This window comes from Lentinula edodes (genome assembly GCF_021015755.1).
Source record: "Lentinula edodes strain Le(Bin) 0899 ss11 chromosome Unknown C8R40scaffold_45, whole genome shotgun sequence".
In the NCBI taxonomy this organism is placed as follows: domain Eukaryota; kingdom Fungi; phylum Basidiomycota; class Agaricomycetes; order Agaricales; family Omphalotaceae; genus Lentinula; species Lentinula edodes.
Window position 1 is genome coordinate 37,784 of NW_025764351.1, and position 19,564 is coordinate 57,347.

At 46.3% G+C, this 19,564-nt stretch overlaps 7 protein-coding genes across 7 annotated transcripts; 3 read left to right on the forward strand and 4 right to left on the reverse strand.

The window, feature by feature from the left end:
• Positions 1-1,772: 1,772 nt before the first annotated feature.
• Positions 1,773-2,177, forward strand: C8R40DRAFT_1073275 (uncharacterized protein; the record flags this gene model as incomplete). Its single annotated transcript, XM_046226545.1, has 2 exons — positions 1,773-1,821; positions 1,885-2,177. 2 exons carry the CDS (start codon positions 1,773-1,775, stop codon positions 2,175-2,177), a joined length of 342 nt encoding a protein of 113 aa, XP_046081470.1.
• Positions 2,178-2,328: 151 nt separating this feature from the next.
• On the reverse strand, positions 2,329-2,848 carry C8R40DRAFT_1175615 (uncharacterized protein; the record flags this gene model as incomplete). Its single annotated transcript, XM_046232356.1, has 3 exons — positions 2,329-2,361; positions 2,421-2,624; positions 2,675-2,848. The coding sequence occupies 3 exons, from the start codon at positions 2,846-2,848 to the stop codon at positions 2,329-2,331; spliced, it is 411 nt and encodes a 136-aa protein (XP_046081471.1).
• A 2,302-nt stretch (positions 2,849-5,150) lies between these two features.
• C8R40DRAFT_1175616 (uncharacterized protein) lies at positions 5,151-9,421 on the forward strand (the record flags this gene model as incomplete). Its single annotated transcript, XM_046232357.1, has 5 exons — positions 5,151-5,327; positions 5,384-6,343; positions 7,507-7,656; positions 8,602-8,697; positions 8,756-9,421. 5 exons carry the CDS (start codon positions 5,151-5,153, stop codon positions 9,419-9,421), a joined length of 2,049 nt encoding a protein of 682 aa, XP_046081472.1.
• Positions 9,422-10,182: 761 nt separating this feature from the next.
• On the reverse strand, positions 10,183-11,872 carry C8R40DRAFT_1268070 (uncharacterized protein; the record flags this gene model as incomplete). Its single annotated transcript, XM_046233982.1, has 5 exons — positions 11,713-11,872; positions 11,380-11,616; positions 11,095-11,233; positions 10,321-10,655; positions 10,183-10,239 (listed from the first exon to the last, which is right to left on the reverse strand). Exons 1-5 carry the CDS (start codon positions 11,767-11,769, stop codon positions 10,183-10,185), a joined length of 825 nt encoding a protein of 274 aa, XP_046081473.1. The 5' UTR covers positions 11,770-11,872.
• A 235-nt stretch (positions 11,873-12,107) lies between these two features.
• Positions 12,108-13,247, reverse strand: C8R40DRAFT_1163155 (uncharacterized protein; the record flags this gene model as incomplete). Its single annotated transcript, XM_046230340.1, has 6 exons — positions 12,108-12,275; positions 12,326-12,475; positions 12,521-12,579; positions 12,608-12,839; positions 12,912-13,111; positions 13,208-13,247. 6 exons carry the CDS (start codon positions 13,245-13,247, stop codon positions 12,108-12,110), a joined length of 849 nt encoding a protein of 282 aa, XP_046081474.1.
• A 14-nt stretch (positions 13,248-13,261) lies between these two features.
• Positions 13,262-14,850, reverse strand: C8R40DRAFT_1126405 (cyclophilin-like domain-containing protein). The gene is made up of 3 exons (XM_046229021.1): positions 14,690-14,850; positions 13,836-14,635; positions 13,262-13,776 (listed from the first exon to the last, which is right to left on the reverse strand). The coding sequence occupies exons 1-3, from the start codon at positions 14,820-14,822 to the stop codon at positions 13,360-13,362; spliced, it is 1,350 nt and encodes a 449-aa protein (XP_046081475.1). The 5' UTR covers positions 14,823-14,850; the 3' UTR covers positions 13,262-13,359.
• Positions 14,851-15,767: 917 nt separating this feature from the next.
• On the forward strand, positions 15,768-16,437 carry C8R40DRAFT_1258098 (uncharacterized protein; the record flags this gene model as incomplete). The annotated part of the gene is made up of 3 exons (XM_046233791.1): positions 15,768-15,942; positions 16,046-16,081; positions 16,113-16,437. The coding sequence occupies 3 exons, from the start codon at positions 15,771-15,773 to the stop codon at positions 16,292-16,294; spliced, it is 390 nt and encodes a 129-aa protein (XP_046081476.1). The 3' UTR covers positions 16,295-16,437.
• Positions 16,438-19,564: the final 3,127 nt, after the last annotated feature.

Below are 19,564 nucleotides of genomic sequence, written 5' to 3' on the forward strand. Positions count from 1 at the left end.
GTATGGAAAACAAATTCACGCCATTCCTTGCACCAGCTCCATCACAGCCGAAGGCGTTGCCGATATTTACTACCGAGAGATCTTCCGTCTCCATGGTCTTCCTCTTCACTTTAAATCCGACCGCGGACCCCAGTTTGCAGCTAAACTCATGCGATCCCTCCTCGCTAGGCTAGGAATTAAATCAGATCTAACCTCCGGATACCGTCCTCAGTCTAATGGCCAAACCGAACGAGCAAATCAGGAAGTAGAGAAATACATCCGCCTCTATGTAGGACGACGACAAGATGACTGGGCAGAGCACCTTCCCATGGCGGAGTTTGTGATTAACTCACGGACTCATTCTGCGCTAGGCATGTCCCCGTTCGAGCTAACCTACGGCTATCTTCCCCTGTTCAATATCCCAGTGGGCCAACGCAGCGGTATTCCAACTGTGGATGACCGTATACGGATTCTCCGAGAAGCGCGACAAGATGCCGGAGCTGCCTTACACCTAGGAAAGAAACAACAGAAGGAGGGATACGAACGCGGGAAGCGGAAAGCTCATCAATTTAAAGTTGGAGACCTAGTCTGGCTCAGTGCAGAGGACATTAACCTTCAACTTTCCAGTGAAAAGTTAGGAGATCGACAGCTTGGCCCTTATCGCATTCTGGAGAAAATTGGCCCTTTAGACTACCGCCTTGACCTTCCCCTATCCCTAGATCGCCTCCATCCCGTCTTCCATGTCGATAAACTATACCCGTGGAAAGGTAACTCCATTAATGGCGAAATACCAACACCACCAGAGCCGGTATACTTAGAGGATGAAGACGAACCGGAATACGAAGTAGAGGAGATCTTAGACAGCCGGGTTCGATGGAAGAAGTTGGAATATTTGGTTAAGTGGAAAGGTTACGACGCAGGGCACAACTCCTGGGAACCCGCAGCCAACCTCAGTCGAGCACCAAAAATTGTTCGGGCCTTTCATAAAAAACACCCAACAGTGGCAAAGCCTTGACCATCGAGGGCAATGGTCATAAGGAGGGGGGTAATGTCATAAAGTACGCAGCCCCTATCATTTTCCTTTTCTCACCGTCTCGACGCCTTTACTTGTACGATACATCATCCCATCACTGTCAAACCCCCATCGATTACTGATCCACCTGACCCATCTTCTCCTTCTATCGGCTTCCGCCACCTTCCTTGTTCCTAAACTGTACAGTATTACATCGTTGTTTCTCGCAGACCGGATTATGTATATATAGCCAGCCCTCCACAGCCTGGTCCCTTATCTTGACCTCTCTGTCATTATCTGGGACCAGGTATGTGCTTACTTATTATTACCTATGACTACGATACTCAATATATCTCTGTCATTATCTGGGACCAGCCTACCGCCGTTCTGCTTAGTCGCTCCGCCTTGTTGCCTTGTCCAGTTGCTCCGCCTCACCGTTCTGCTTAGTCGCTCCGCTTTCCCGCTCCGTTAGTCACTCCGCCTCTGCCGCTTCGTGACAGAGGTGCCGTTTGGAGGAAAACATCAGACTTCATCGGCACCGGCCGTATCGAAGTTGTCCCGGTCAGTTGAAGTCACCCACGCGGAAACTCAGACCTCTTCTTTAGGTCTTCTTCGCTCTCACTTCCATGAGGAACGAAGTAGTCCTTCAGATGGTATAGTGTCCAACACAAGTACAACCCCATTGGAGAATTATCAGCCATCTCTCTCCCCTTCTCTAGCGGTTCCACCACAGTGTCAATCCTTTCAAACTCAATCGGAGGACAGTTCTCAAGACAATACTATGTTGGGCTCAGCATACAATGATCAAGATGTTCAATGGTCACCCATTGGTAGGTTCCACAGGTCCATATTGTATGAGGAATAAAATCGTACACTTATCTGTTGAATCTCAGCTCGGGAACATGAACTCGTCTTGAAGATTAAAGATCTGGAAGCGCTGCTAGAATCAAAGTCGTTGGCGCTGCAACAGAAGTTGACAGAGTGGGATGCAAAGTCACTGGAGGTTACAAGCCTGGAAGGGAAGCTTCAAGAAACTATCATTAGCCGGGGCATGATGAAGAAGGAAAGAGATATTGCCATTGCGGAACGCGATGTTGCTATCCAGGCTACCGGCCAAGTGGAGCTAAAATTACAGGAATATCGAGAATATTTCAGGTTGCACAAAAAGCTAAGCTTGTGCGATTGATTTGTGATGATAGGATGCTTTTCATCTGACATTGATTGGGAACTATCATGAAAAGAGATAGATAGTAGCAGTAAACCTACAAGTTTGACAGTAATCATAACTTGTAATTTGGAGTGAGAGTGGAAAGTCTTCACAAATGCTTCTTGGAACCTTAAGTTTGGCTTGCTGCAGGAATACACAAAATCTATAGAACACAATGATTGATCAAAATAAACAAGCCAGCAAATAAATATTTACACCCACTTCTCCGTTTTGAAGATTGTCGCACAAGGGATCAATTTTACTATTGGCAGCCTCCAATTGAGCAGCGGTGATGTCGAACATGTTCGCAATAGAGATGCAAACATCACTGGGTTTGACTATGTATTGCGCTCGACAGCTGACTAGTGCAACCGGGATGCATAGCTTTTGACCTACGAAGAGATCATCGCATTTAGCATCCAAAACCTATCATTGTCAGTATTACTCAGGAAAGGGTGAAAATTTTTGAGTCTTACGGGATTAGCAGCCAACAAAGATGCATCAGTGACGTTGAATTTAGCTGCAATTTCTACACAATTATTGCCTGAAACGACAGTATATGTTGCCTGACAAGAAGTGCGACTCTGAACGGGAACATGTGCAGCCTGTGCGCCTGAAAATATGACAACATTAATTTCATTCGCGGTCATTGGTGAATATCTTGAATACTTGCCCCTGAGGAGACTGAAAGCAATGCCTAGAGCAAACAGCGACAGACGAACGGACATCAAGCAGCGAAATGATGAAAGATGGAAGTAGTAGGCGAAATTGTGGTGGTAGGAAAAGGCGAAAGACTATCGATGCTCTGAGGACAGCAGTCGCACAATGAGTCTTTATACGTCCTCAAGCTTTCCATAAGGGGCGAGTGCGCATACGGAGCTACAAGCTCCTGAGTACTTTTGAATACAAAAAGTGCACGAGAGTCAATGCGTCGACCTACTAAAAATCGAGACTTTGAGCATCCGTACATGGATTAAACAAGCACCCTATTCCGGCATGAATTCTTTAAACGATTTACGCCGTAGCCTATATTGGAGTCTTCGAACCTGTGAATAAGTGAAGGTTCAAGCTATTCACAGTGAGGAAAAATGTGCGAAGTTCGAACGGGCATGTGGAAGAGGAGCTAGAAAGGAGGCCCACTGTAGTGTGGTCCTTCGATCAGCTGCAGCTGGGATGATAATAGTTACGAGGCTGTAGTTTACGGAAGTATCGTCCTTATGTACGGTACTCCATACAAAAATTATTTCCCTTTATGGCAGTAGTTTCGCCTTATTTGGCCAAATGTAACACTGAGTTGAATTGTATTGAATTCTTGTGACCGGCACGGGATATCACGGGACTGTGACTCTGTCACAATTATTTTTTCTCGTCTCACAGCATCTCACTCAGTTACCCCCTGTTACTCTATAGATACTGTAATTCATGTATTTATTTCATTCTTAAAAAACATTCAATGTCGGCGCCTGTAAGGCGCCCCGTTTATTTGATTCCATAATATTTAATAGCCCCCAAAAAAGGAGCCGAGTTTTTGCCATGCACGGTGGTGCAGTGGCCTGCAATCGCATGTGAAGATAAGCAGAATTGCATAGCGCGACTTCTCTCACTTCCTCCATAGACTTCGCTATATCTTGAATTATACCACAATCTCCTCATAGTCAATCACCACGGACGCACAGTACGCATCTCGTTGTTGGAAACAAGAGAGATACATGAAGGTATTATATCGACGAGCGCAGGCCCCCAGAATCTCCTGCAGAACCTCACCCGAAATAGCGTCATTTTGGGCCCGATTTTGACGATTTCCTGGTCCTAAAATAGCGTCATTTTCAGTCAAAATCCTTAGTCCTTGTCCGTTTATAGCGTCATTTGAGTCGGCAGGAGTCGGCGCACCAGCACCAAACCAAAAAAATTTTAAGCACCGGAAAAAAATGGAAAAAGAACACCAACATTTGAATTTTGAAGAAAATTTTGGAAAATTCTTCGATTTCACGTGACGATCCTGGTCCGAAATAGCGTCAATCATGGCAAAATCATAGCGTCAATTAGGGCGTCAGGCCGGGTGGGGTTCTGCAGGAGATTCTGGGGGCCTACGAGCGCACATTAATGCGGTGGTTGTGTGCTCTCCGAATTCCTCCGAATTCTAGTTCTATCTGGTGAAAATGAGTAAATCGGTGGCGTCTTCTATCTGGTACCTCCCTGCAAGTGAGAAGAGCACGGTCAAGAAGAGTTTGTTGGTTTTGGATTTTCGAAGATACAGTCTGAGTATGTTCGTACTCACATGTGTCAGCATGTGTCTTGTTTTGTGTCCGAGATCTAACTTGATATCAAATTTTTCTCAGAGGGCTCTTGGGACGACCTGGACCAATTACACGTCGTCAAGTTGAAACTGCCGTCGAGGGACCTGAGAAATGGGGACGATGTGGAATAATTGCTTGTCCCATTCCATCCATGAATACGGTCGCTGGATATAGGTCTAAATTCGACCGCATTATTTTTCAAGTTTTGTACAAGAACAGATCTCGCACGAGGTTCCTGCTGTCTTCGTAAGCTTCGTCACAACTTGAACAACAACACAGAACTCATGATAAACGTATTGTCATTACAAGGTATGGTCGTCGTAGGTATACAAAATGTATGCGCTTTGCATCGTGGGAAATAAAGTCATCGACCCCTTTCGCGAATCCTATGCCTCAAGTTTGTAACAGCTTGCCTTGCCACTTCATCTGACGCCTTCACGCTCGTCCACCAAGGGTCTCGGTTAATCCTTTTGTTTGCCACTAACTTTCTCTCACCTTTTGTTGACCCGTTCCTTGACGACCATACAACCAACAAAAAGAGAACCGGCGCGTCAAAAGGACTTCTTGATTTCTTATTTCTCTGTCCATCGACGCGTCATCTACCTCAGCGACATCTCAGTTACAGTTTGGGAACACACCGTAAGCAACCTACATCATGGTAACTACCACGCTCTCGAATGGTTGTGTCCATGGTGTACTCAGAGAAGGGGCTTACTGGAAAACTGGAGTGGATGTGGATCTTAGTGATGATGAAGAATCTCGGCCGACGAAACGAGCACGGAATACCTTGTATCAACAGCCTCAGGCTGTATCCGACGTGTACTGTCGCTGGGTGTGTGTGTGGTTTTTCAACGTTATCTGTGGTTAGGATGTTGATATTTTGGTTAGCGCACTGTACAAAACATATATCTAGCACCTACAGAGCATCTAAGACGTGTCCTCTCTATGGGGAACGTTTCTTACACCCAAAAAACTCGTGCTGTCCGCGCGCCATGGCCACGCCCAGTCAAGTCATTGCCGTCACGCGCTGTTCCGAATTACAATCCTTCTCCTCCTTCTTTCCCTCGATCCACTCCTTCAACCAATTGCAGATCATCCCGGAACTCTGTTCTCCCATTATCTCAATTCTCAGGAGACTTTCATCTATTTTCTACTTCCTCTGGCTGCATACCGCCAAACATCTTATCGAGGCTCAATGAACCAGACTTGGGAACTGACTCAGGTCCTTCGAATGCTTATCGGATATTGTACGACCTACTGACCGGAACAACGACAAACTCCCCGGATGCACGATGTTTTATTCCTGATAATACCGAACGCCATTCCCGGAATGGGTTCATCCAAACCGAGTTGATCAAAGATCCGGTGACTGACGAGCGACTTGGAATTGGTCTGCATGATATCCGAGAAATTGGAGATGGTGGCTTCTTGTTCCCGTTATCGTCCTCTTCGGAGTCTACTTCACGATGCCATGGCTTGGATGTCGATGTGATGGAGTCGTCTTCCTCTATTGCCTCGGTTCCCGTTACTACTGCTACTATTACACCGATCTGCAGAAGCCTTTATGCCGGTGCACACATTGTAGGTGATGGATCCCTCGGGGATATTGTAGACTCGTTCGGAGAGTTCGCGATCCGTAGAGTATGGTGCGGGTTCTCTGAAAAGGATAGTGAAAACCACGTTAACTTCCTCGACCACCATCCAATGGAGGAGAAACAGAAGGAGGATAACCTCCCCAAAGTCATGGAACTCTTCCGCGGTCATTTTTCCCTGAGAATCTACTTCGGGGACGGGTATGTGGACAGGGGATGTCCGGAGATTGGGGAGCATTACATTGAATTCTGGGCGGTGCGGATAATATAGAAAATCAGAATGGATACATAGCTTAGTTGGACTGCGAAGAAGTCACGGACAGGAGGGTAATATTATCAATAAATGGGATGTTTATGGTAGGTTTACTTGATAGAATATGCTACGAAGTTTAAAATTTGCGCACTGCTTACAGCGTATTCAAAAAACCTTGTCAGTAGCGTAAAAAACGAGATAAAATAAAATAAAATCGAAAAGGTACCCGACGTTTTAGCCGACCGCTTGGAGCCGCTTGGCGAGCGCGCTGTCACTCGCGCCTTTCAACAATGTAGTATGATCGTGGATCTTTTGCTTCTGAGGTAGGACTAACAGATGCTGATGCCTCTGGAGAGTCTGACCGTGCCGGGAGGAGCTCCATCGACATTGTGATCTTGAGTGGACTTATTACCCTTTGTTACCTCCACCCTCTTCCACCACGGAAGATCGTTGTCGAAAGGCGTGAGTGACAGCAGGACCCCTGTTTATGGTAGGGGAGGTTAGTTCCTTGGCCTTCCAAATGAGCTTGATTTTGACCGAAAGTTTTTTTCGTGAAATCCTCCAATTTTGACCGAATTTTGCAACTGACCTCACGACGGACCCCAAATTTGACCGAATTTTAGATCCAGACATATTTTGGCGCCCACGCTTAGTGATGTCTCGAAATTCACGAAATGCAGTGGAAATGGTTTTCTGAGCTCAGTTCTAAATTTTGAACCAAGGACTCTGGATCTATCACAGTATGTATGCCAGAATAGGCCAGAATTCATACATTCACACTGCACAAGTGGTCAAAACCTGACTAATTTTGACCGAAATTTGTGCCAAGGCTCCAGCCCGAATCATTCATTCTTGACCGAAAATTTTACCAACATACATGCCAAATCAGGTCGATTTTTGACCGAATCTGGAACCAACGTCCCCTACCATAAACAGGGGTCCTGTGACAGCGCACTCGCCAAGCGGCTCCAGGCGGTCGGCTAAAACGTCGGGTACCTTTTCGATTTTATTTTATTTTATCTCGTTTTTTACGCTACTGACAAGGTTTTTTGAATACGCTGTAAAGGAGAAGCATGCTTGGCCAGTGAGCGGACCAATCCAACTGTACGTTAACCTCTTGATGTGTTGAGTTGAAGTCCATGGTTGATTTCTTTGCACATCACCAGGAATTCGATAAGAAAGAACTGTTCTTCCGAAATCTGTTTGCAATTCCAGGAGGTCTAGCCTCAGGAGGCTTAGTCCCGATGATGCAAGTGTTCTATCATGGTGATGGATATCCTGCGTTTTCAATACACATCGCTCTGCTGGAAAAAGCTGTAAGTTCGTTCGACTTCGGTTGTGCAACCTTGTCATATTCTGCATACAATATTCATACTTTATTTATTCAGTTTGTGAGTATACTTGGCGGGTATATCGCTCCTTTGCTGGGTTATCGTTTGAAATATGAAAGCCTGAAGCAATTGTGAGGGTAGGCCTTAGGTTATTCTAGTTTATATCCTTTGGTGTAGGCGGACAAGTTCATTATAAACCTGACTATAAGCCATTATGAGGTACACCCTTGTGCACGCATCGAGATAAGATCCGGATCCAATCGAGGGTCTCTTCAAGGTGAATCTGACGAATACTTATGGTCAGTATACTTTTTTTCATTTGTTTCATGCTATTCCCTGCTTGCACATTTTAATTTGACTTGTTTAGGAGTGGCGCTCGATGCTTGATCGATAAACTTACCTGGTACTTACTTACGGGTGCCATTCATACCTATTCATATCCGGGGATCACTGCATCCCGCAACCTTCATCCCGATGCCCCAAGCACAAGAACACCGCCAAAAGCTTGCGCCTAGAACTGTGAGATTAGAGTTTGTAACAAACAATGACTTTGAGACTCTACTTCACTGTCGCTGGATCTCTTTGGCAGATAAACAGATTTTCGGTGCAATCAATATCACATGTTCTGCGCATTCATCCTTTCAAAGATTGACGTATGCATGACTGCCACAAGGCAAGTAAATGCCTGTCGTAATAGAAAGTGTCCCAGAAATTTCTGACTTGACCCGCCTGACTTTCCTACTTTGTCTCAATACCATAGCTCATATGAACTCTGAAGACTTCCCGTGGCGACTAGGGGTTCATCTGCGACTCTTCTCCAACTTTTTGAGTGAATATGGAACGTTCGGAATTGGGATCCCCAAAATGTTTCCTATAATTGTGAATATATCATCATGCATCCTTCAGAATACCCTTCTCACAAACATTTAGATTGGGTTTTTGTCTGAATTCCTATCTGTTCAAACAACATCGGACTGGGAATCTGCTAAGAATCAGGTTGGGCGACTCAGCAGTGAGGCAACGATTGTGGGTGGTCGAACTTGTGAACTATGGTTCACTGGGTACTCACTGAATCTGTACTCAGGCAACTTTTCTAGCTGCGGTTCAGTCTCAAATAATTGCAATCTCGTATCAGGACAACTCCACAAACATTCAGATTGCAACAAATGCTTTGGGATTTGCAGGTGTGCTGTTGGATGTGATAACAGCTTTTCTAGCTTTACTGGCCTCTGCGATCCTCCAACGCCACATAACTACTATCGACAAACAGCTGACTGCCATAGAAGATGCTTCTTTTGAGCAAATTGAAGAAATCTTCTACTTACTCCGATTTGTAGATGCTCGAGGACAGAGGTCTCACATTATGTTCAGTGATCTCTATCAATGGGTATTTGCAAAATGCGAAGCTCGTTTGAATGTGTTGCAGAATATGCAAGACATGCATAGAGATAGCAATGGTATCAGTTCTCAGATTCCAGAGGGTGTAAGACGATTGAAGAGTGTCGAGCTTCAAGCCAGCTTGATAGTCTATTCCTATCGACATATCCGGAACGTGACACCAATTTGTGATGCAGCAGGAACTGCCATGTTTTGGGGTGTTCTGTGCTTCTTTGCATCTGTCCAGTGTCTGGCTATTGCTACCCAGCCTCCAGTGGTTTGGATAATATCTTCAGTGACGTGCTCACTCATTGTCATTCTCCCCCTGGTTACTGTTGTTTTGGGTTTGATTGGAGTTAGTGAGTTAATTTAATTTTCTGTTGTGATGTCTGTTTTGTCTCGAAAACTAAACGTTGCCCAACAGGACCTCCGAGTATTTTCGATTTTTAAATTTATAACTGGCCCAAGGAAGGAAGGAGGGGACTCGAAGGGGCGGAGGGGAGAGAGGGGAAAGGAAGTAAGATACCTCTCGGATTCTTGTCTCCAACGTGTCATCTTGAGTACATGACATTTAAATTATAGCACAAATTCAGTAGGGCTTAATCTTCATCAGGAGTTATCATAAACCTACCATAAATTACGAGGCTGTAGTTTACGGAAGTATCGTCCTTATGTACGGTACTTCATACAAAAATAATTTCCTTTTATGGCAGTAGTTTCGCCTTATTCGGCCAAATGTAACACTGAGTTGAATTGTATTGAATTCTTGTGACCGGCACGGGATATCACGGGACTGTGACTCTGTCACAATTATTTTTTCTCGTCTCACAGCATCTCACTCAGTTACCCCCTGTTACTCTATAGATACTGTAATTCATGTATTTATTTCATTCTTAAAAAACATTCAATGTCGGCGCCTGTAAGGCGCCCCGTTTATTTGATTCCATAATATTTAATAGCCCCCAAAAAAGGAGCCGAGTTTTTGCCATGCACGGTGGTGCAGTGGCCTGCAATCGCATGTATCCAGGTTATTGATATGCATATCTTACAGATATTCTGTATTGAACTCACTATGTAGAAAGCCGATCACTAATTATGCCAGGTAATCAAGTTTGTCCATCCAGTCATTGCATTTTACAAGGTCCGTTCTGCTAGGTTCTGCTCTAATCGATCTAATCCCTTGGCCTCTTCCTATGGCGTGACAGGATTCGTGAGTCTGAATACAAGTACAAGCCAAGTAACTGACCTAGTTTTCTCCTCCTTTTAACATACCACCTCCACCCGTTCAAGGAGCAATTGGTCGCGTACCTCGAATTTCTCGGGCCATCCCAACTCATTATGCAACGTGTGAGGTTCGGATTCGCTGATCATATATAGAAAGACAGTGCAGATGGCAGGCATGGGTTTGATGAAATAGATACAGTATCGATGGCTGAAAGGTCGCATCCTTGGCCTTGGATAATCTCGAGCCCCCGCCGCAGTGGCGACGTCTAGAAAGGGACTTTTTGGAGTAAGTCGACTTCCCACCCATGGCCCTTGGCAGTCTACGTAGCGGACACCAATCTCGAAGTCAACGGCTGTTACAGCAGAAGTGAAGATGGCGAGGACTGTAAAAATGAGAGAGAATGACGGTCGCATGTCTGTGGATGCTGAGGCCAGCTCAAGCAATTTGAAAGGGTGGAAGAAAGAATGAAGCAGATTAAAACGGACGTCAAAGTCTCTTCCCGACGCTAACTTGAAAGATCCGTCGGACCAAGGACATCCTCATGGCGCAACAGGGCGCCACCTGGAGGTGCATGTCCCCAATATTGGGGTGCGTTAATTGCACTGAGAGGAGCTCGAGTTCGCCATCGATCGATCCCCTCATCCATGCGACCAGAACCAACCTTGTCGAAATCCCAAAACGAACGAAATCAACTTATTACAGCGTATTCAAAAAACCTTGTCAGTAGCGTAAAAAACGAGATAAAATAAAATAAAATCGAAAAGGTACCCGACGTTTTAGCCGACCGCCTGGAGCCGCTTGGCGAGTGCGCTGTCACTCACGCCTTTCGACAACGATCTTCCGTGGTGGAAGAGGGTGGAGGTAACAAAGGGTAATAAGTCCACTCAAGATCACAATGTCGATGGAGCTCCTCCCGGCACGGTCAGACTCTCCAGAGGCATCAGCATCTGTTAGTCCTACCTCAGAAGCAAAAGATCCACGATCATACTACATTGTTGAAAGGCGCGAGTGACAGCGCGCTCGCCAAGCGGCTCCAAGCGGTCGGCTAAAACGTCGGGTACCTTTTCGATTTTATTTTATTTTATCTCGTTTTTTACGCTACTGACAAGGTTTTTTGAATACGCTGTAAAGCTCTCTATTGAATGAGGAACACCTCTTGGTATGAAAACCTCGCCACTCTCTGGCGTGTACACCTTTGTTTGACCTCCAAGAGTAATCTTAAGTCTTCCTTCGTAAATAGTCATTATCTCATCGTGATCTTCGTGCCAGTGGGATGGGACCCGGAAGATGTCATCGTCTGGGGCACCTCTAATCTTGACAATGCGGACTTGAGGCTCGAAAGTCTTGAATTTGGTAGAAGACGAGTGTGATGGGTGAAGCAAAAAGAATTTTGAGCTGGCGGTGAATGGTGTGAATGTAGAAGTAGTATCACGCCTCACCATAGTGACTCCTTCCATCAGCTCGAAGGAATCTGGATAATCCTGCGACTTGGACATTAGAATTCGATAAGAAGAGCACAATGTACACGCAAAGAAAAGAAGGGAACAAGTTTCATGTGTTCAGCTGAAGGAGCAGCGTTATTTTGGCCCTCACGGTCAGATACAAAGCCACCATCTTCTCGCGCTCTTCTCGGTATGTATCCACTACTTTATCAGTACATTTCTTAGTTCTATGTAAGCACTTTCTAAGCTCATAAGCAGACACGAACGAAAAAACTCAACACAAACACGTTTCATCAGTCAGAATGTCAATCACGACTAGTGCGAATTCACTCGTAGAAAGATGTGGTAACCAAATTCCCCCAGTCACAGCAATGACTGCGAATATCTGATCTCTAAGTGCAAAGCGGCTGATATATCTCCTCTAGCCAATCCAGACGCGCAACAGCGTTTTGGACCTGCTCTTCTTTAGGTATGCCAGTACCCTCGAAGAAATAGGGGGAAAGAATTAAGCCGATGGACATGGAATCGAGTACAGCAGCTTTGAGTAGCTTTGAGTTCTGCTTATTCCAGCGGCTGTGAAGGTCTTCCAAAAAGCCATTGCAATAGGCACGGCCGTTTCTGATTCAGGATAATCCACGCGCTTGCGGTTGACGACGGCGATGAGACGGATTTGGTAGGCATTGATACCGTATGGGAGGAGAGTCACACCTTCCCAATCGATGAGACCTTTGATACGTGGAGGAGTAGAATCAATGATAACCTGAGAATACATGATATTTATTCAAAAATCGAAAGTAAATCTCACATTGAAAGGATTAATGTCGATATGGCAAAGTGTCAAAGGAAGCTTCTGGAGGTTGTGTGCTCGACAGCAGATTCTCGATCCGTGAACGAAGTATCACAGCATCTTCAACGTCCGGCATGCCATTCTCCAACACGTTTTCTAAACGAGGGATAATGTGATTAATTACAACATCGTCATTTGGGAGGTCTAACTTTAGTTTTGTCAATATCTCCCCCAACTGCTGAGTGACACCTATGTCGTCCTCGAGAGAAGTCAAAACGGACTCCACCGATACCCGTCGATTCAAGGCATACCCGTATGCATGATACGTTTGAGTCGCCTGGACCGTACGCACTAACGGAACAATATTGCCTAGTCGACCCCGAGCTCATTGCGCTAGCTCGGGGTCGACAGGGCTATCGTGAAGTTGGATTACGGCTTTGGTTCCGTCTGCGTAGATTACAACGAAAGTAGAGCTACCACAACCTTGGTCATCGTGAGGGACGATGGAGGTGAGTGGAGACTGTGAGTAGTATTCACCAGCAAAGGATCGAGCAGCTGAGAGTGCCTCGTCAGCAGTGAGATTTTTGAAAGCGGTAGGCACGACGGAAGCTCGAGAAAAAGAGTGATCAGAATACTGGACAACGCCATGCAGCGCGCGCGCGCCCACACATCGCCCACAATGCACATACATATTTCATGGCGCACAAGCAGGATGTAAACTTTCGTCAAACGGAACGCGGGGCATTGTCATCAGAGTATCCCCTCGAAGACATCCTTAAATCTGATCAGAGTTTTAAACGATACCAAAAAGATACAGAGTCGTCGGTACAAACCATTTGAACGGACGAGGGTTTGAACTATCTCTTCCTATCTCTCCGCCGCTCATAGTCCCTATCCCTATCCCTATCCCGCCGGTCGTTCCACCTTGGACTAGCACTCCGTCTCCTTTCTCTCTCCGGACTACGACTCCGTTTCCTCGAATCTCTATCTCGGTCTTTCCGCCGCGAATCGCTAGATGGTACATCGAAGACCATACCATACTCTCCTCGCCCTCCTCCTCTTTCACGCTTGTCATGGCCGTCGTCACGGTACCGCCTTGTCTGAACCAGATCCTCGCGTCCACCAAATCCAGAACCAAGCCCGAGTCCTCGCTTCTTCCCGGGACCGCGAGTTATATCGTTGGACCAGTAGTCGTTTGCTTTAGCAACCGATTGCGAAAAGTCGACCCATATACGGCGGTCGTCTACAAGAACGTTTTGCATTTTGAAGTAGGCCTATGAAGGGGATTATGGTTAATGCATATATTGAGTAGAGCCAGTCGAGTGAAACAAACCTGCTCCGCATCCTCCCTCTTATCAAACTCGATAAAGGCATACTGTAAACTGTCCCCCGTCTTCTTGTCTCTGATAACCTGACAACTCATTATGACCCCAAACCTCGAGAAAATCAACTCCAGATCCTCGTCTCTCGTCACCGGGTTCAACTTACAGACGAATAGCACGTTCTCCGGCGGACGAACATTCGCAAAAGGTAAATCACCAACCATCTCCAGTGTAAGTGCAGAACTCTTCGCAGCAGCCTCTCTGCGCTTCTTCTCTTCTTCCTCTTCGGGCAAAGTAGCCAACGGATCTTCATCTTCACCAATCCCAAAGAACGAATTCGAACCAGCATCCGGTGGCTTTGTCGGTGGATTTGATGGAATCAGAGGTTCCAACCCAGGAGGATCAGGAAATGGGTCATCGAGTATAACGACGTGTCGTATCCGCACATCTTTCATTGGACGGAAATCTTTCCCCACAAACACCTCGTTGAGTTTATCTAGAGTATCTAGTCCTTCGACGACATGTCCAAATACGGCGTGGACTCCATCGAGGTATTCTGTGCTGTCAGCGAGGGTGACGAAGAATTGGCTGGCACAGCCGCCTAAAGCCCCGGATTCGGACGGGGGAGCAACGGCCATGGATACGGTGCCTTTGGTTTGGTGCTTGAGTTTGGGAAGAATTTCGGGAGTAAAAAAACGCGGTACGGTTCTCGTGGATGATTGTGAATTGTTGTTTATATACGACCAGATAGATTCTCCTCCTGTCCCGGTTGCTGTGGGATCCCCGGTTTGAGCGAGAAAGTCTTTTTGTACTGTAAGATACTTACTTAGTTGGGTCCACAGAATTTCAAGCATGAATCACGCACCATTGAAGAATGCATTTAAATTATAGTAGTATAATTTACACAATTTGAGGAAATTTTCGCATGTCTTTGGACATAGATCCACCTCGAGGTCGATGACGAGGTCACCGAGCGAAGTTTCGAGTAAAACAGACATGGGTTAATGGCAAGAGGACGAAATATGAGGCACATGACTTACTGATCTATTTCGTACTGATCTATTTCTTCAACTACATAACCACGACGCGGACAACAGAACGATATACGAGGCATATATGAAGGTCCAGACGTTCAATCCTGCTGCACTGGATATACAAGCGGCAGTGAGATTGCCCCCCTTCTCTAGGCAAGTGTTATCGTACAACCACTAGAATCCCCATGGGCGCAAAGCGAACGAAAATCTCATTTCGAAGTCCTCGCTGAAGAAAAAGTTTGACAACGCCAGACACTTTAGTTCTGACAGGCCTCGATCAATCGATTGGTTTCAGACTGTGTGTTATTTTAGCGGAGGATGATCTCCTAGATCTGTTGTGAATGGTTGCATTCTTGTTTTGAACTAGTAAAGACTGGCAACCATGATTGGTGTGTATCCAGCTCTTCTAGACCTTAGAACACCCGGGAGTTCACGTTGCTTGCCCAACGTTAGGCAAACAGTTCTTCAGTAGGTGTTATGAGTCGTGTCTCGTCAGGATCGCAATTTAATTCTTCATTCTATCTCTTCTGCAAGATCCTACCGGACACAGATGGACTTTACACTATCTCCATAGTGCTTGGACTCTGGAATGTGATACGCCACCCTCAAACTTGTCACTGAGATCCAGAGCCCTCGACAAGCGGTATTCATTGCATGCTTCTCGAAGTTTTTCAGGGCGCATGGTCCCGAACTTACAGTACCTTCTGCAGTGAGTCGTTATCTTCCACGATTGGCAGCCTCTCCTTGATAGTGGACTTTGGGTGCAATCAAATGTTGACCAGTCAAGATCCATACCATTGACCTCGTCCTCCATCACAGGCTTACAGTTCCCCGGGCCCTAAATTAAAAAAGTTAGAAGCGTTGAGTATATAATGCTTCTAGGCATGCTTGAATGAATCCATTGAAAGCACTATGCACCTCCAGCTTCCCGAAACACTTGACCATTGGCCTTGGATGCGTATACTCAATGTACACTATGATCAAGTCAAGCATGACTCTCAATTATGGTTAGAAGGATTTCAACCATTCTCTCCCGAAGCTCAAAATGCATTCGAGAAGTGTGAGTTTGGTATGTATAATTCTAGTCCTAGTTCCAGACATTAATGTATTTCTTGATTTCCATGATTATGGTTATTTGTCCCCTTAGCACTGTTAGCCTCATTGGCGTATCCATATTTTAGCAAAAGCAAGTGCTGGTTTCCAATTACCCGAATTAGACTTTTGTAACCTAACCCTTCCTCCCCTGATCAATAGCTCAACTCCGGGCAGGCGCAGACTTGATGAATGTGTTTTTTGTTTTTGATGAATATACAGATGTTGAAAACGAAATTGTGGTTGCTCAATTGGGAATAGAGATCATGGATGGACTGCGAAACCCTCACAAATGCTGTAATATAAAGGGAGGCTCGATATTGAGAAAAATGGCAGCTGAGTGAGATTCATGACTGGAAGCACGCCCACGTGTTCCTACCTCCTACGCGTTACTGACATCATACGTACCAGACCTATATATACCGTCTGCGTACGATTAGATAGACTTAGACTGGTACCACCATCATCTCTTCCTTTTCCCTGTTCTCATACCTCTCTGTATCAATCGAGATCCTTCGCCTGTTTACTCCCGAACCATCGTGAGTCTTCTTCTTAGTGTTGCTTGCTAGGTGTCCCTGGCAAGCTTCCACTTTTTTTTAAACATCGCCCTGGTTCTCTTTCTCCCCTCTTAAAACCTAGCTTGAGGAGATAAGATATTTTATCCCTCTCGCCATTTCGTTTGCACAATTTTTTTGCGCATATAGCCGTGTTACATAACTTGCACCGTGTCGAAGTTACCTTACGTATCTTCATAAATTGTATTGTTCACTGCCGCTCACGGCTTACCTGCCACCTGCCACCTGCACCCGCCACCTGTTTTGCTGACACGTTGCTTTGCCATGCAGGACACCGTGGCTCCAATTCTCACCCGCCACCGCGCTGCTGTAGCAGCTCTAAATCTCGCCTCACTCACCGAACTGCCCTTCGCAAACGAAACGTATCTCGCCGTTTACTGTCCCACTGAAACTGACCTCGCCGTTGGATTTGAGTCCGTCGCTCTCACCACAACTCCAGGAACTCCTGACCTCAGTGACGACTCTGACTCTGACATCGAATATTACACACCAGCTTACAACCCCATTACAATGCCCTCTGTTCTGTCATCATTCCTCGACGAATCAGTCACTTATGCCAAATGGAAGCCTTCTACGGGTGGCATGCCAGGCACTATGACTGTCGGGAAGATCACTATTGAGACCTTGGAGGCCGCGAAGAAGGACCTTCGTATCTTCCTCACCAATAACTGCAAGCTCATCCCCGCTGACTACGTCAGCCGATGCTTGAATGTCTGGGAGGACCCGAGAGTCTCCAACTGGATAGAACAGAACCGTGAGAAGTTTTCCGAACTTTCTTTCGAGGATTTCTTCATTACTGTCAGAGACCGTGTTTTGGATCCTGACTGGCGTGATTCGACCTTCCGGAAGATGCGAGCCGTACACATGCCTGAGGATTTGTCTACATCAGCCTCCGATCTTGCGGTTAGCTTGCTAATCCTGAATGGCTATTTGAAGGGCACCAGAAGCTACCAATCTGATGAATCGCTCAAGAGCATGCTCGAAGCTGCCATTGACCCGGGTCTCTACCATGCTGTCATAAAGTACGCAGCCCCTATCATTTTCCTTTTCTCACCGTCTCGACGCCTTTACTTGTATGATACATCATCCCATCACTGTCAAACCCCCATCGATTACTGATCCACCTGACCCATCTTCTCCTTCTACTGGCTTCCGCCACCTTCCTTGTTCCTAAACTGTACAGTATTACATCGTTGTTTCTCGCAGACCGGATTATGTATATATAGCCAACCCTCCACAGCCTGGTCCCTTATCTTGACCTCTCTGTCATTATCTGGGACCAGGTATGTGCTTACTTATTATTACCTATGACTACGATACTCAATATATCTCTGTCATTATCCGGGACCAGCCTGCCGCCGTTCTGCTTAGTCGCTCCGCCTTGTTGCTGTGTTCAGTTGCTCCGCCTCGCCGTTCTGCTTAGTCGCTCCGCTTTCCCGCTCCGTTAGTCACTCCGCCTCTGCTGCTTCGTGACACATGCCTTCACGAAGGAAGTCGAAGACCAAGCTTCCAACCCGAACCACGGAATCCATAGCAAAGACTTCGATACCTTCACGAGAGCTCTGCAATCGCTTGACCATAGCCGACACATTCAACTGCGAATGGCTCGTCAAATGGCTGAACAAATGATTCGTTTGCGACCCGGTTCTCGCGCTAATACGCCGTTCACATCCTCGTCTGCTGGCAACCGCCCTGCTCAACGTCAAACGAATGGTTCCACTGTAGGCTCACAAAACACAGTTCCATGGGGAAGACTTTCTCCTCTCACTGCTACTGAACGCCGCCTCTTGGGGGAAAATGACAGATGTTTCAAATGTCATTTGTTCTTTGTGAAATGCCGTACCTCGAGCGAAGAACATGAATTCGCTATCCCGAATGGCACTGGTTACAAAGAACTGACTGTTGCGGACGTAGAGGCTGCCCGAAAGCTGCGAGGTCTGAGCCAAGATGGACATAAGAAAGCTCGTATCACTACTATTGCTACCATTGCCACCGAGGATGACGAAGATGCTGTTGCATCAATCATTCCATCTGCTGTACTTGGTTCTGGGACGGACTCCGAAGAGGAGGTAAGTGCCCCATTCCGTGTACCCCACTTGCGATGGAAATGTCATGTATCTGGGCCTAAGGCTCAACTCCCTGTCATCGTTAACTCTCTAATTGATAACGGTGCTCACCTAGCTTTGATTCACCCAGACCTAGCTGACCGCCTTGGGTATCCCCGTCTGCGCCTACCGCAACCGGAAAAGGTTTCTGCCGCATTTCAAGGTGGTGGGGATACTTCGAAAGTCCCGGCACTTACTGAATACATCAATCTCAAAGTGAGCTCCACGGATGGTATTTTTCTTTCTCGTTCCATTCCTTTCATCATCGCACCTGGCCTGTGTACTCAACTTCTCATTGGACTGCCATGGTTGTCCCATAATAACATTGTAATTGACTACTCGTCTTGCTCTTGTGTTCACAAAGCCTCTGGCTATAATCTGTTGTCTCCACTGCCTGTACCTCGTAAACGTCCGTTTGAATTGAAATCCTTCGAATCTGTCCAAGCATCTCTAACAAAGGTCCAGAATCGTGCGCGCAAGGCACGTAGGCGGTTAGCCCCTCAGCTAGAGGAAGCTTGCAACCTGATACGCCCAAAGTTCCCGCCATGTTCCATGACTCCGAGACCTACTGAATCTGATATCATAGCTTCTATTACAAGGAGAATTGACCAATTGTCTGTATCCGACGTCCTTAAAGGTAAAGAAGAAGCATTGAAACGGCGATACAAGACTATCTTCGAGCCTATTCCACATGTGGATGATCTACCGACCTCTGTCACTGCTAAAATCGAACTCAAGGACGCTTCCAAAACCATTGCTGCGCGTTCATACCGCTGTCCACGGAAATTTCGTGCTGCATGGCAAACTCTGATCCAAAACCACCTAGACTCTGGTAAGATTCGACATTCAGACTCCCCGTATGCCTCCCCGTCCTTCATTATCCCCAAAGCGGATCCTAATGCCTTGCCGCGTTGGGTAGCTGACTATCGCCAAC